A 14,714-nucleotide genomic window follows, 5' to 3' on the forward strand; every position below is an offset into this window, starting at 1 on the left:
GTGTTATAATTGTTCTTTCACTTTCGGACAGAAAAGGATCCCTTAAATCGTCAGTCCCGAAAAAACTGGCAGTGACTATCGCGTCAGTATCCTCCCGATTGACTGAGCAGAGATCTTCTCCTTCCCGACACAACAGTAGTCTCATGAGGCCTGATGCCTGAGTCTCTTTGAATACGGAAGCCAGCAACACCCCCATCACGCAAACATACTACCCATAACAATCGGCTGAGCGAAATTATGCCAGGGGAAACCTAGAACAAGAGGACATGTCATTCAACGCGCAGACGTGACAAAAATGTGCCACGATCCAAGATACATACAGCGAGCGGTATGCACGAATAGAAGAGCAAGTTGTCTGCGCAAGTCACTTGATGCAGATTCTTTACGCATTTGTTATTAGAGGTTGAATGCAAGATACCGGATGCAGATGAAGCAGGGAAGTGTCACTCCCTGTTTGCAATACGTCCCCTGTTGAAATGCTGGCTGCTCCTCCAAGGCGTTGCCTCTCCATCCAACACTTAACCTCGCTGAAAACCACCTGTCACGATCAAACACAGTACACGTATCTCTTGGTGTTCAGGAGGTTTTCAGTGACACAGCTCCCCAGCAATTCTTGCATGCTTCTGTATAATGATGTTAAAGCGCTGCCGCCGTACTGGGTGCCACGACTGAATGTGTTCTCGTATTCACATTTGGGAGCTGTGTTCACTTACCGAGTGAGTCTCCTTAACGCCTACCACGCTCTCCAGATCTGCAGCTAACAACGGTAGAAGATCGTCGGAGTACGCCTGACACAGAGATGCAAACTCATCCCTTTTCTGCAGGTCTGTTAGGTGGTCCACCACGGCCCGCTGGACCTCCGCCAGCAGGTACGCACCATTCAGCAGGATGCGCTTGAATAATGCCGGTAAAGCAATTACAACACTGAACAAAGGAAAGTCCAGCGCGGTATTGAGAATCTTTAAGAGTTCGTTCAAGAAGACACACAGTGGCGGATGCCGAAGCAGTGCAAAGCGCTCATGGGCACCAGCTGTTTCACCCGGAACCGGGAACCCGACGGGATGCCCTGCAGAACCCGGGTACTCGTTGCGTTTCTCGACAAAGCTACGGAATAAGGCTGACGATTCCCAGCCGTAGCAACTGAGTTCCTGAACACATAACATGAAGATACGATCAAAGTGGAGCGCACTACAACTTGGAGTGCTTTTTTGCAAAGTATGAACTATTGCAACTAACGCGGTTGCAGCCAAAGACGAGCTTGGAGCACAACGAGGGGCATTTGAGACCCTCGATGAAGATCGAGAATATTACCTGACTAAAACGTTTAACAGCATATCCTGCCTTACGCCACAAAAGAGCGCGCAGATGCTGTTCGAAGATCGGTACCGCTGCCGGCAAGAAGAAGCCGCGCACCCGCCGGAGACCACACGCCGCATGGTGCGTGTGTCGGTACAGCAAGGAGAGACTGGCAGCTTCTAGGGAAGAAGTCTCGTCCCCAGCTTGCTCGTGACATAGAGATACGACTCTATGCTGCACCATCCTGCCGTCCACACTGTGTACATAAGATTGTCTCCCTTGTATGTATCGACGGTCGCCGGAAAACAGCTCGTTCCTGCATTCGTGCGAGCTTGGTCCGAGCTTATTGCGCAGCAGCACAAGGAACCATTTCACTTGTGCACGCAGCCAGAAGCTGATAGAGGGGTCGAGGTCACCGAAAATAGCCCTGGGAACAAGGCCACACAGCATCCCATGGAGCCCGCACACATCACTGGAAGAGGGAGAGGTGATCCTCCACCTCTGTTTGTTATCTTTGCCATTGCAAATGCGAAGTACACACGGCTACAGCTCGAGAGAATGTGTGAAGCTAACGCTACGACTCACTTGTACTGCGTGACGACCTCCATAATGGCACCGTTGAGTAAACTTGCGGCGGCGCAGAGACCCCTGCAGCGAGGTACAGCACAAGAACACGGAAGACAGGAGTCCAGCTTTGCTTTATACGCAGAAGAGGAATCGCACTGGAGCAACATATTATGCCGCCGATAAGACCAGATTCTAGAGATGACAAGTTTCAGTGGTTGAAACATTAGGTATTCGGGAGGGGCACATCCACCGGCTCGCTGAAGCCAACAACAACGACCCCTTGAAGGTCTCACCTGACAGGATCGGTAATGCACTGTGTCTCGACAGCAGTTTTCAGAGAAGAAACAGGTGCTCCTCGGCGATCAATGAACTGTAGCCGCAGGTAGCCCTCAGAAAAGAGGCCAACTCTTCGCAGATGCCTGGAGACCGCAGTAAATCGGGGGAGCGAAGCAGGTTCATGTTGAGTGGCATGACGCGGCTTTATAACGAAACTTACCTCCGTCCGAATAGACCGGCTTGCTGAGCACTTACCCTAGAAGCCTAACGGTCGAAGCGAAATTTTCGGCCGTACCTAATTCTTGAAGCAAAGCGCTGTGGCAAGCCAGACGCTCTTGCTCAACCTGTGCGACGCTCATCACACAGGAAAAAGCAAAGCTCTCGCCTATCAACTGACAAAGGGAAGCAGAAGCAGCAGGTTCTTCCTCGTGTGTGGGCCCAAACAGCTGGAGTGCATGCTCACCCACGTAACACCGTGCCGCGCGACCTTTACTAGATTGCTCCACTACAGGTCTCCAGTAGAAACCTCACCTGCTGGCCGACGATGCTCAACAGCGGCACTTCCCTAGGGCACCGGGTACCCAGCGAAACTAGTTGCTACACACAACACACATTGAGACGACCGAAGCTAATAACCGATGCTGAGTTCTTTCCTGACTCGTCCATCCATTGTCTGACATGGCGCAGATGTGCAAAGGAGACAACGTCTAAACCTTTTTAGACTCTTCAGCTTACCTCGCGCGCAAACACAGCGAGGTCAAGAGCTTCGTTGTACAAGCCAGCCTTGAAGCAGCTCCTTATAAGAACTGGTAGAGACAGCAGCTGCGACAGACGCACCACAATCGCACTACCGTGAGACGTCACAACTACGGCATATGGCCACCTTCCATATCGTGTGAGTACCTGGAGCGGCTACGCCAACGTGAAGAGACTTACCTCCGTGACAGTCTCCTGCATGACACACAGAAGCTGCAGAGCCGCATGCCTGCTGGAGGCGCTACCGCTCGCATCCATAAAGTCCTGCAGAAAGCGTTGCCACAAATGTAAGATCAAAAAATAACGGTGCATTCGGCTGTAAACGCCAGTGTCACTGAAGTGGGGTCCTGAACTATAGATCAGCATATTGACGGAGTGACTGTGGAGAAAATTTGAAAAGGCAGGCAAACACAGGCACAGGAGTATGAATGACATACAGGTGACCCACCGCATTCCTTCAGCTGGAGAAGCGGTTCTTACCTGGAGCCGCTCTTTCAGTTCGGGCAGCGACAGCTGCAGAGCCGAGAGGCCTCTTGATAGAGAAGAAGCCTGCAGCCAAGTCAGTTCATGACAAAACCACAGTACGCCTTGCTGTCTACCTCTAAGTTTGGGTTACAGATTTCCCATCACATCGTTATATGCGCTGGTGTCGCTGAACATATTCCAACGAGAGGGCTGTTTCACCTCGGTGAGGACCCGTGACGTACATCATCTTCCACATAGGTCAAGCAGCTCGAGGAAGACAGCAGCATGCTGCAGTTGTTGATCACCGCCTGCTCCAGAGCTCCACTGAGCTCTTCCAGCCTCAACTGTAGGACCGCCTGACAAAAGGGTTTTAACAACAGTACAAAGAAGCAGAGGATATACCTGCGCATTGACCATCCTCGGCACGTAGCCTTGCGGAAACCTGCCGCCGGCGGAATTCCCAAGCGAACTTTGGACCAGAGGCAGTGCGACCTTACCGGCTCCTTGGCCAAGCGATCCGGTGATAGCTGGGACAGATTCTTTAGCATGGTAGCAGACGGGCAGGCTCAGGTCCGCTGAGAACGAAAACTCTTGGCTCCCTAGAGCTCCGGTGCCCTCAGGCCCGAGTGTCATCTCTCGTGGAAGCAGCAGGCCGAATAAGATCCTGCTGCACTTTCACATTTTTGATAGCTGAACTGTTTCGCTCATAAAAGAGGATGGTATGCAAATAGGAACACTGTTTGCTTGTTGGTGACAAATTAGGATGGATCACATTACGGAAAAGCTACGCTCAAGCTCGCTCACCGATTCACCGATAGGAGCATTGCCAGCCGTACCTCAACACTACTTGCAACCTAATGCTGAATGCTGCATATACTAGAGGAAGTAATGAATACACAAGGCAAGGCATGCTGCTACGTCGGCAGCAGCCTTAGCTGTCCAAAGTCTCAAGACAACGACGAGTTCAAACGTGTCAAATGCTATGATCAACAGAATCCCCCCCGAGCATGCGACAGCATGCGGCACGCTGAATAGGTGGCGAGCTTCCGGAAAAACTGATTCTTTCCACGGTCTACGTGTCTACGTGAAAAATTTGGTAGTTGCACAGTGGTGACCAGTCTTCGGGTCCAGGAGAGGCTAAATCGTGACTCGACTTTGACCACCCTTTTCTAAAAGGTACTATTCTGTAGGCAACGCGAACGCCTATGCAATCCGGCCACCACACCGGGAGATCTCCGCCTGAAATAGTCGCGGGAGAGCGATGCCAGTACCTTCCAACACAGTTTGAACTGTCCTCCCTTGAAGGTCTTCACTCTCACAAGACGCGTGTTATTTCGTTTGCAGCATGGGGACACTGGCCTCTACGCCTGCCCTTCCGCCTTCAACCACACAAACAGCCGGTGGCGCCACATCGTCGTGCGGTGGAAAGGTTAATTCGGCGGGGAAGAAGATTTGCTGCGTTTGCAAAGAAACCAAAGCGGCACGGGATGAATGCATCGTTTTAAATGGGGAGGAGAACTGTAAGACTTTTATCGAGGCGCACAACCAATGTCTGCGGAGCGAAGGGTTCGATGTCCAGTGATCAGCTCTCTGCCATGCGACAAGAAACATGCTGGTGTCTGAATGCTGGCATTCCCATGGATTGCCTATGTTGTATTCCGAAACGTTTCTCTGTGCCGATTGCGCAACTCAGCACTGCGAAAGTCTATTCCTCGGCTGCTGTCTCCAACCCGGGGATGACATTCAGCGGCAACTACCAGCTGCTCACTCCATTCCCTTCGTGGCTATACTCCAGCGTGCGGTGGTATCATGTTTGGTGAGCGCATGATGTATTCAAGTTCTTTTTCATGCATCTGTAGCCTATTCGGTTGGCTTCCTGTGCTAGGCTACCATGAAATGAGTCTCAGGTCAGTAGTGAACGCATGGGAATAAGGTGGCGCATGCTTTAGAATTTGGTGCTCTCCAGCGATTGTCGTGAACGAGAGACGTAGCCGTCGACTGTTTTTGGCATGGTACAAGAACTGGAGTGCTGCCTGTCGAAGTAAATACTGTGGAGGTCCCTCACGGGAGGAGTACCGACTTATATGTCGTTGTGCACGGCTGCCATGCAGCGTACCGTCCTGCGTCATTCATGTATTCAGCCGCTTCGTAGTTCCTTATTGCCCACAGTTCACTGCATATATTCACGAAGCATATACGTTACATTCATAGGAAATGTATTGTGTACAGCATCCAGTGAGCGACACGCCCGATGGCTCTCAGGCTTGAGCCACAGGTACGATCCAGCCGGCTCCTGGAGAAACTGGATTGGCCGCCGGTTTCCCTACTACGGTGCCCTAGTTAGTTAGGAAGTAGCATGTCAACGTCACCAGTGGACTCAGAAGGCGATGGCGAAGGAAACACACTTAGAACCGTGCCGTTTGACGCGGTAGCCCCCCCAGTTGCCAAGTTCAGAGCAAAAGCCAGTGTCGATACTGAAAAGACAGACACAGCGGAGACATCAAAAGAATATGGTTCCGTGCAGACAGGGTGCTAAAACGACTAGTTCACCTCTAACTGGGAGTTTCTGGTATACAACTTACAAGCGCATATTGCGAGGCCGATGATACCGAAGGATCCCCACATCCGTTTCTCTGGGTGGCCTGACAGAAGCAACACCGCAACACAAAGAGAATACACTCTGAGGAACTTAGTGCAAAACAGCATATTCAATCGTAGTACATAGAGGACCCCTGTGCACCAGCTTACCTGTATAGTATCCGAAGGCGTAGAATAGGCGTCCAAGTAAAAAGATGAAACCTCCGATGGCGCACGCAGACGGATATTGGAGACCGCCAAGGCATAGAAGTGCAAGGAAAATGGGATACGACTCCAGGGTATTCTGCAGGGCATCGAGCACAGCACAACGAAAATGAGCAAATTTGAGAGTCACAATGCGCGAATGGTTTCCGTGCGGTGTGCAGTTTGACTTACCAGATGGGCGCGCTGGTAGCAATTGAATACTTCGCACTCCTGGTCAGACAACCGCAGTAGCATGACGTCGGCATCCCCCGAAAACCTTGTACGGCCTGTTACTCCTGAGTGCACAAGTTCGTTCACATAATGAAACTTGATACATGCATGCTGCGTCGCGGAGCCTGCTGGCGAGGAGCGCGAGCGTTGAATATTCATTCTTACCTTTTATAGCGTACACATCGGGGCATTCAATGCCGAAACGGCGTCGCGCTCGCGTAACATTAACCGTAAGGTAGACTTGTAAAGCCAGAGCCAAAAGCACGTCGGCAATAACCCAGCCGTACACTGCAAATTTCCGCACATGAGACACGGGCCTCAAGATGTTAGACCCGCCCGACCTCGCCAGCTTCGATCAACTGGTTTTTTGGTGCACACATGTTTCGACATCTTACTGGCTCCGGGGCCCTGGTTCTCGGTCGCCAAACACTCGAAGACGCGTCGTGGACCTGGGGAAGTCGCACAAGGACAACGACAGGTTAGGGTCCTTGAGCTGCAATGTTTGCAAACTGGCGAGGCAAACGACGGCAGCTCTGGACCCTTATTTCCACCCATAGACGTGCCTGCCTCACATATGTTCTTCATTGGTGAAAACAAGTTGAGGAATAGACACCGCCCCAAGCACCCCCCCCCCCCCCCCTACACCCCGCACCACACAAACGTCGGAACTGCCGGGGTGACTCACGAGATAATATCTCAACCATTGGAGGAACACTTCTTACCCATTCCGTCACGTGAGCAGAAAGGAAAGTTGAGACTTCGGCCGCGTTGCAGAGGAGATGCAGGGCAAGGGGGGCGGGCACTTCCAATGGACGTACGACGGAAGGATCAGCTCGTTCCACATCCGTAAAATGTCAGATTCCAGTACACGAGGGCTTCTTCCGAAAACAGAGTATTTCCCTCAGGCGGGCAGACCTGTAAGGGAGCAATGACACCTTAGATCACCAGCGTTCCTCGGCGAGCTGGTTGTCACTGCTAGACACTGGTGAAGAGATGAAAGATACTTGCGCTGTATAAACCGCGAGTATGACTCCAGTGCCTTCCGAGTCGTGGAGTATTCACTTCAGGGTGCGAGATTGGTGATGGGAATAATCTGTGTCTCACACCACCGAGCACATGCTTAAGTGGAGAAACTATCGCAATATGTTCGATTTTGGAGCAGCGCGCTTCGATGTGCAGTGGTTCACCGGGCACGCCGCTCTACCTTGGCTTAGAGCAGGCGCCATTCAACAAGCGCCCGGATCCTTTTTCTACAGCAACAGGAACATTTGGTCACGCACCGGCGGCACATGCATACTCGCATGGGGCGAGAACCAGAAGTGGGTCTCAAGTGTGGAAAAAATGGCCCGCGTGCCCCCGTCAGGAAATGTAGCAAGTTCGATATGCTTCCACAAGACGGAGAAAAACCTGTTCGGGTCGGAGCAGCCCCCGGCGCGATTTCGGTAGGGCTGAGACAAAGAAAGACGCTTGTGGCGGGAAAATTACTAGGTCGCTTTCAGCGCAGTGTATCAACGCACGTACTCCCCAATGAGACAGCGTTTCGTCTTCATGCATTCGCTGTCTGCGCAGTTGCCAACCAGCCCGATGCTATCGATGCTCACCGCGAGAACGTCGGACAGCTGGCTGGCTCTGCGAGAGCGAGTTGTGAAGTCAACGGCACCACCCGAGGGAGGAAGGGATTTCCTTGAAAAGAGCAACTGTTCTCAATCAGTTGCACATTATCTGTGGTTTTGCCTCTTAGAGTCAGCAGAAACGAGTTCTTGTGCTGGCAAGAGTCCAAGTAGCCGAACGGCGATGAGCTCTGGCCAGAGACCGCTACGCACGGTAATACTTCTTCATCTAGCACATGTCTTGTCATTTGCTAATTTCTGCTGGACCGAAGAACTAATGATGGGGTCAGCAGAAACACATTGAAGCGGCTGTTTTCAGTTTTCTGTGGCGAGTGGAAATGCAGTACGTCACATCAAAGTGTGTGTATCGTCTGTCGACAGCGCTGGGACAGTACCTGGCTGCACGCACATCTGACATTTTGTTGCCCGTGCATGGGTTTGTTTTCCTAACATACTGTCGGAATTCTAGACATTCTGACTCTTCTAGAGCTGCTTTGAATCTCATTCGGCTTTCTAGCTCGCTGGGGATGACGTGTTATAGCGCCTGGATCCACGTATCTGTATAAGAGGATTCGTTCGCTTTGTCAATCGGTTGCGGCACTCTGCTCATATGAGAGCCTCTGTCCAATCTATTCTATTAGGTCGAGCCGAAGGTGCATTTTAGTTTGGTGGCAGTCGAACGAGAAGGACGCGAACACTGTCGGCGACCGTCAAACCACTTCCCCCGATGGACACAGCCCGACTGCGCGACACGCGCAGCATCGAGTCCGCATTAGTAGCTTCTTGTTCTGTTCTGCCGCAGTGTATTCGCCTGATTCTTCTTTAACCGTCCCAAAATCTTTCAGAAAAGTTTCCCTGGTCAAGGACTGCTGCGTGTTCCAAGCCAGGTGTACACCGCAGCCGATACCTGAAGTTGAACCGGCACCGGAATTCAGCTCTCAGAGTCCAATGGCGGCCGCGTGCTGCTCCGCCACCGGAGCGCAGCCAGGGTACTGGTGCTGCAGCGCACCAGTAGAAACTGAAGAAGAGATATGGCATCGACGGAAAAGGGAGCATGTCCTGGAGTCCCTGAGTCGTGTCAAGGGGCTTTCCCCTTACTCGAAAGTAGTCCTCCAGCCGGATGTCGACTACGTCATTGACGAACTGGAGCAGAGGGACATAGAGGACTCCAACAAACTTGTCTGCGGAACACAAACTGTGGCATTCGCCAACAGTTTCTGTCTGCTTATTTGGTTGGGCTTGTACGCCCTTCTTATGCTCGGCTTACAGTTTCGCCTTTACAGAATGATCGGGAATCTGGTAAGGAACTGGGAGATTTACCAGCGGCCTTGATATTATAGAATCGGGTACAGCTGTGAGAGGGGAATCATGTTGTGTCCCGCCTCATATGTTTGCCGCGCAGCCCCTACCAGCACATTGGCCAGATCCTCTTCCCTGGGTGGAAGCCATCGAACAGGACTACAACGTCAAATTCGACGCCTACTACAGCTGCGGTATTGGTGCCATGATGCTGGTTATGACGCTCTCTTTCGCATCAGCGAGGTCCAATATCGGCGGCTTCATTGACAGGGTCAGTCTACCTGGATCTCGGTGAACAGTGAGATGATGAAGGCCTGGGGCGCAGGTGCTAGTTAGTCTCCGTGACAATGCACTAGAACAAACTACTCATTGTTGTCCTGCTCCCGGATTACTCGGGTCAGTGGAGGTCGTGGATTAGAAACAGATAAGGCAGTCCGCCGTTTTGCCGTGGACTAAATGCTAATGTAGCGTGAGTTGGTCCTTCAGCAGTCACTGGAGTACAAGGTTTAGGTCGTAGTTGTGTGTTTGGCGGCTGTTTATGATTGCATGCGTGAGCCCTGTGCATCGGTTTGCAGATGACCAAGCATTTGATACGGGTGGCACAGGAAGAACTCCGTACGGATGTCCGAGATTCAGTTGACCACGATTTCTACTCGTTTATTAACAGGCTTCCGCACTACTTCTGTGTTTCGGAAGACCTAACGAAAGCGTCGATAAGGAAAATCCATCGACGACTACATACTGATTTGGACATCCGCACTTCTGTCGTCGACTTTGAACTGAAAGGCCCTTTGGCAATTCGCCACGAGGTCCAGAAAAGAGTTGCAAATAGAATGTGTTGCTGGTCGCTATGGTTTTTCTTTCTCCCATGGCTCCTCACGATGATGGCAAATGCATCATTGGCCCTTCGAGTCTACACGATGGCGTACAAGAAGGATCACGAGATCGAAGTGCGCAGCCCGGACGTGATCAGGGAAGGAGGATATGAATCAGCGCTCCGTGATGAAGGAATGCAGCATATCGGTTATGCTTTGCTTGTAAACCTGCTTGTATGGATCTACTTGGTGGTGGTTCAGCTCAAGTGTTTCACTTTTTATGTCATCAGACTTCTATATCCCAGGATAAAAGTCGCCATCACGACGTACTGTGACCGGCTGGTAAGCACTATAGCCACAGACCATTTGCACAGGGCCGCTCACGCCGAACAAGCTGTGGAAGCAACGCAGTTTCTGGCAAATATGCGTAGGGCTCACAATTGATTGAACATCTGCAGATTGGCGCTCAGCCCTGCGCACGTCTGAATGTCTGTTTTCTTTTGCTCTCTTCATTTCATCCATTGAAGTCATCGTCGTGTTGTGATTGTGCAGCTGGCGAAAACGTGGCACGGAACAGTCCTCGATGGGATAGCGGAGTATATCGATGATGTGAAGACAAATGTGGGCTTCGCAGAGGAGGAGATTAGACTTTCTCTTGCACAGAGGAGCTCAAACCACAAGGCTTCTTTCCACGGCACCCCGCTGCTAGAATTCCGGCGAGGACACGCAGGTGATTCCGGGGTTGCCAACGCCATTTCCGAACTCGAATCGCCAGACCGAGTAAGGCTACATTCTGAGGTTTTCGATTAGGTGCCGATCCCCTGACCGCGACAGAGGCTTTAGAATGTCTGGCTTTGGTGCTACTACTAATACTACTCGTCTTCCCGATTTGCCTGTCAGGCTCTTCTTCCACTTCGGCAACAGGACGGCATTACAATGAATGCAAGCCGGCCACCTTCTTTGTCTGTTTCCCCACGTTTCTCGGAGCCAGAGTTTTCTAGAAATCTAGGACAATCCAGACTCAACGAGCCACTGTGCAAGCACGCCTCATGAGACGGGGGGTCCCAGTGGATCCGGTCTTGGTTGTCTGGGCATTCTGGACCAGTCAACCGACATTCTAGGGCAACCACGCTCTCAATACTGTCTGCTGGCCAGTTGGCATGCCGTCGAGACTCGTAGTAGATCTATTGGTTTTGCCAGGTGACCTCCGGAAGTGCAAGGGGGTTGGGGGGAGGGAAGCGAGCCTGGGGTTTCCTATGTGGCTTTTCCATTTGTTGCTGCATGATATAGGGTGACCTCCTGCGCAGGTGTTTCCGCATCGGTTTGTTTGTGTTCATCTGTTGCACTCATATCTCGGTACGAAACTGCGCGGGTAGTCTGCAACACACGGGGCATCGGGATAACGTCATCAGGGATTGCTACAGCCGTTTTCTTTGGCTCAGCCTTCACCATCATGACCGTGGTGATGCTGAGAAACCAGAACGGGTGACGAAACGGGGAAAAAGCATAACGTGAGGGGCTCACGTTTTTTTCTTAGCTAACCACGTTTTCTTGGCACGCTCAGCAAGGCGTGTTTCCCAAAGCTTTTTGAGCATCTGGTCGCTTCGGCGGATGCACCCTGACGTTACGGATTTCGTTCGTACGTCCCAGGCACTGCTTTATTAGGTATCGCATGCATTTGTATCGTGGTCCGTGCCGATTTTGTCAGACGTCTGACCCTAATAAAGTAACCACCGAGCCTCTGCTTTGAGAGGCGCGGGCAAAGTGCAGCGTGGGTGTAGCCATAGTGCGGTGCTCAAGTTTTCCTTGTCCGTGAGGCATCACGTGAAGCATCGAGCCAGGTGGTGCATGATCCATCGATTGAGAAGACTTCAAAGCTAAAATAAATACGTGCGGAAGTTTTGGCACCATCTGGCAACCGTTTATAGCGATGAGACAGCATCCGTTATCAGCGAGGTAACAACAACTGGCAAATCGCTGAATGCATCTAGCCTGCAAGCAGTACAGCACTAGCTGCAGCAGGGTTTCGAATAAACGGTTGCAGCATACTCACTCGTACTTAGCTCCATGGCAGCACATGCTTTCCACACTCTTCCTTGTGGGAGATGCAGAGCCGCGGACGCAAAGATGTCAAGGCTGCTTACCTCCAACTCTCGTGTATGTGGCCAGGGTGCTGCCTTTCGAGCGTTTTCAGGCGACCCCGCAACCTGTATGGTGTCTATTGTAACCGCTGGGTGGCCCGTCAGATAAAGCTCGTACGTATTTAGCAGGTTCAGGTCTACGGTTGTCATGGGCCAAACGTCCTCCTGTCGAATCATTCCTCGTGACACAGCGTATCTCGGCTCGGGCAGTCTGAGAGGCTCTATTTGTGGTATAGTGAAGTCCTCGGTATCTGCAATTACAACTGCCCCCTACATTAAAGCGAAGGGTCAGAAAACGCCGTACAGTATTTGCTCTTGCTTTGTTTGCCTCCGAAGGCAAGCGTCATTGCTATTGCCAAGCCTGTTTCGGATGGAAGCAGAGTGCTGTTTTCAATGGCGCTGATCCGAGATGGCCACAGTTGGGTCGCACCATGAGGGTCGCAGTCGCACAGACAGAAAAGCCTCGTCTGGCTAGTGAGCTGAGACGCGATAAGGGACAACAGCTTCCGGCTGGTAATGTCTGAGAGTGGCATTCCACCACTCCCTCTCATTCGTTTTTGAGTAGCGACCAACCAGGGTACCCACGTGGGGTCAACACCGCACACTGCTGCTGACTAAAGAGAGATGATGTGAGTTACCGCAAGCACCAGTAAGCTCTTTACCGGTGCGTAAAGTTCGCTGCAAGAAGGCGCTGAAACACTGTCTCCTTTTCGACCGTCTGCACGATGCGGATCGTCGTCTTCTGGTGTTTCTAAATGCATACAAGATCAGAACAGCATACCAAAACAAAATTCAGCCTCGCGTAGCATGCGACTCGGATTACTCCAAACGGAGGCAGTTGATGACCTCGGCTCTGTCGCGCGTTGAGTTTTGTTATAAAGGTCAGATGCGATGCAGGTGCCAGTCACCTCCAGTTCATTGTAACAGTCGACCTCAACCTCGGTGCAGTCTACGTGTTTGAATGCAGGAGTGCCGTATCACAGGAAAGGAGAATTCTTACAGGATTTCTCGGTCAAGATCAAAGGTCCTCTGACAAGCATCTTGGAGGGCGCGAAGACATGCAGCGCCTCACGCGGCACACCAAAGAAGTGAGTCATCTTTGCTAGCGTCCTATTAGTTACCACCTGCGTGGAGTATATCTTGACGTCGGTGTAGAAAAGCTCCCTCGTCGTCACATGCCTCTTCGTCCGAAGAAGTATGATTATCTGTCTCATCATCGCTGCCCACCGCGAAGCTATCCGCGCTTTGCGACTGGTGAACGGTCCCCGGAGCCACGAGAAACCGACTGACTGAAATTGGTCCGACTCGGCCATCCACTGTAACAGCAAAAAACTGGCTTCTTCCAGCCGAATGACCAACGCGCTTTCGTTGTCTAGCATTTTAATCATGCAGTCTGAAGTAGGCCATCAATCATGCCTCGGGACCGCTGGAATACTCTGAAGTGAATAGGTTGGCGGTTTCTGAGGGTTCCACTGCGATGACCAGTTGCAGCACTTGGCAGCTTTGCCAGCGCGAAGCGACGCCAGTTGTGGCTGTGTCGCGACAGGCGGCGGTACGCTGAGGTAGCGCCCAGAATAGTGAAAAGACTTGTCCGAATGTGCCACGCTAACATGTCTGTTGCGTTTCCTTCGTCTTGTGCTCTCGGTGGATGTTTGCAGCTGCTATGTGAATGTGCACGAATAATTCCCTCGTTCTCACTTACTGAAGACCCAGTGGGGGGGAAGCTGTTGACGTCACCCTCTCACTTTTTGACGCTGCCTGCGGCCCACAGATGCTGGCTCGAGAGACAAGAACCATACGAAACCATGGTAAGTGCAGCGGATTTGAAGTGGGGCATACTGTGAAGCTTTCCAGCAAGTGCCGTGGGTAAGTGCTTTTTATCGAGAGCCTGCTCGCGGTGCCGAGTGACGGTTCGCACTAGGGACCCGAAGCTGCCATGGCATCAGACACTCGGCAGCATCATTGAGCTGCCATGACCGGATGCTCTTCTCCTGTGTTTCGGCTTTCCCTGCTTGGCGCCGCTGAGAAGTTATCAGAACTGCGGCACTTGGCTTGTCGTAGTATTCAGCCACTTGGGCGGGCGTTCATGGCCAGGGATTTGTAGGTCTAACGTCGGGGGGACCTATTTCGAAATCACTGTTAGGTGCCTGAACAGTGGGTATTGCTCCCAGACCGGCTGCTCTGCGGAGTCGCGGGGCACTGCCGTAACTGTAAGCCCCTGCGGATTTAGACGAGCAGGGGCGTTCCGTTCGAAGAGGGGTCATGTCTTCCTTAGCCCCTCTGCTACACGGATGATCAACAGGAAGGGCCATGTTGGAACGACGGCGCAGTAGTGTCGCTCGCTGAATATTGCCGATGCGAGGTAAAAGAAGGCTCGGTTGGCATCAAACTTTCCGCATTCTGCCAGTGACAAACTTAGTCGTCCACCGATGGGGGAATACTGCCTGACGGGCGTGAAACAGTGGCTCCGGCCGCTA

The 14,714-nt window shown here is 52.0% G+C and overlaps 5 protein-coding genes across 5 annotated transcripts; 2 read left to right on the forward strand and 3 right to left on the reverse strand.

The window, feature by feature from the left end:
• Window positions 1-382: 382 nt before the first annotated feature.
• Window positions 383-3,908, reverse strand: BESB_045280 (uncharacterized protein; the record flags this gene model as incomplete). The annotated part of the gene is made up of 11 exons (XM_029362979.1): window positions 383-538; window positions 714-1,148; window positions 1,312-1,723; window positions 1,882-1,944; window positions 2,157-2,282; window positions 2,395-2,483; window positions 2,875-2,961; window positions 3,076-3,159; window positions 3,376-3,444; window positions 3,603-3,716; window positions 3,858-3,908. The coding sequence occupies 11 exons, from the start codon at window positions 3,906-3,908 to the stop codon at window positions 383-385; spliced, it is 1,686 nt and encodes a 561-aa protein (XP_029220345.1).
• A 797-nt stretch (window positions 3,909-4,705) lies between these two features.
• BESB_045290 (putative copper chaperone COX17-1) lies at window positions 4,706-4,942 on the forward strand (the record flags this gene model as incomplete). The annotated part of the gene is made up of 1 exon (XM_029362980.1): window positions 4,706-4,942. The coding sequence occupies one exon, from the start codon at window positions 4,706-4,708 to the stop codon at window positions 4,940-4,942; it is 237 nt and encodes a 78-aa protein (XP_029220346.1).
• Window positions 4,943-5,700: 758 nt separating this feature from the next.
• BESB_045300 (MAPEG family protein) lies at window positions 5,701-6,957 on the reverse strand (the record flags this gene model as incomplete). Its single annotated transcript, XM_029362981.1, has 6 exons — window positions 5,701-5,834; window positions 5,943-6,002; window positions 6,109-6,241; window positions 6,334-6,437; window positions 6,538-6,660; window positions 6,768-6,957. 6 exons carry the CDS (start codon window positions 6,955-6,957, stop codon window positions 5,701-5,703), a joined length of 744 nt encoding a protein of 247 aa, XP_029220347.1.
• A 1,973-nt stretch (window positions 6,958-8,930) lies between these two features.
• BESB_045310 (uncharacterized protein) lies at window positions 8,931-10,906 on the forward strand (the record flags this gene model as incomplete). The annotated part of the gene is made up of 4 exons (XM_029362982.1): window positions 8,931-9,281; window positions 9,385-9,552; window positions 9,857-10,438; window positions 10,649-10,906. The coding sequence occupies 4 exons, from the start codon at window positions 8,931-8,933 to the stop codon at window positions 10,904-10,906; spliced, it is 1,359 nt and encodes a 452-aa protein (XP_029220348.1).
• Window positions 10,907-12,018: 1,112 nt separating this feature from the next.
• BESB_045320 (type iib dna topoisomerase) lies at window positions 12,019-13,616 on the reverse strand (the record flags this gene model as incomplete). Its single annotated transcript, XM_029362983.1, has 10 exons — window positions 12,019-12,088; window positions 12,150-12,191; window positions 12,241-12,303; window positions 12,356-12,488; window positions 12,542-12,598; window positions 12,668-12,757; window positions 12,811-12,851; window positions 12,900-12,955; window positions 13,019-13,059; window positions 13,238-13,616. 10 exons carry the CDS (start codon window positions 13,614-13,616, stop codon window positions 12,019-12,021), a joined length of 972 nt encoding a protein of 323 aa, XP_029220349.1.
• Window positions 13,617-14,714: the final 1,098 nt, after the last annotated feature.

This window comes from Besnoitia besnoiti, chromosome III (assembly GCF_002563875.1).
Source record: "Besnoitia besnoiti strain Bb-Ger1 chromosome III, whole genome shotgun sequence".
In the NCBI taxonomy this organism is placed as follows: domain Eukaryota; phylum Apicomplexa; class Conoidasida; order Eucoccidiorida; family Sarcocystidae; genus Besnoitia; species Besnoitia besnoiti.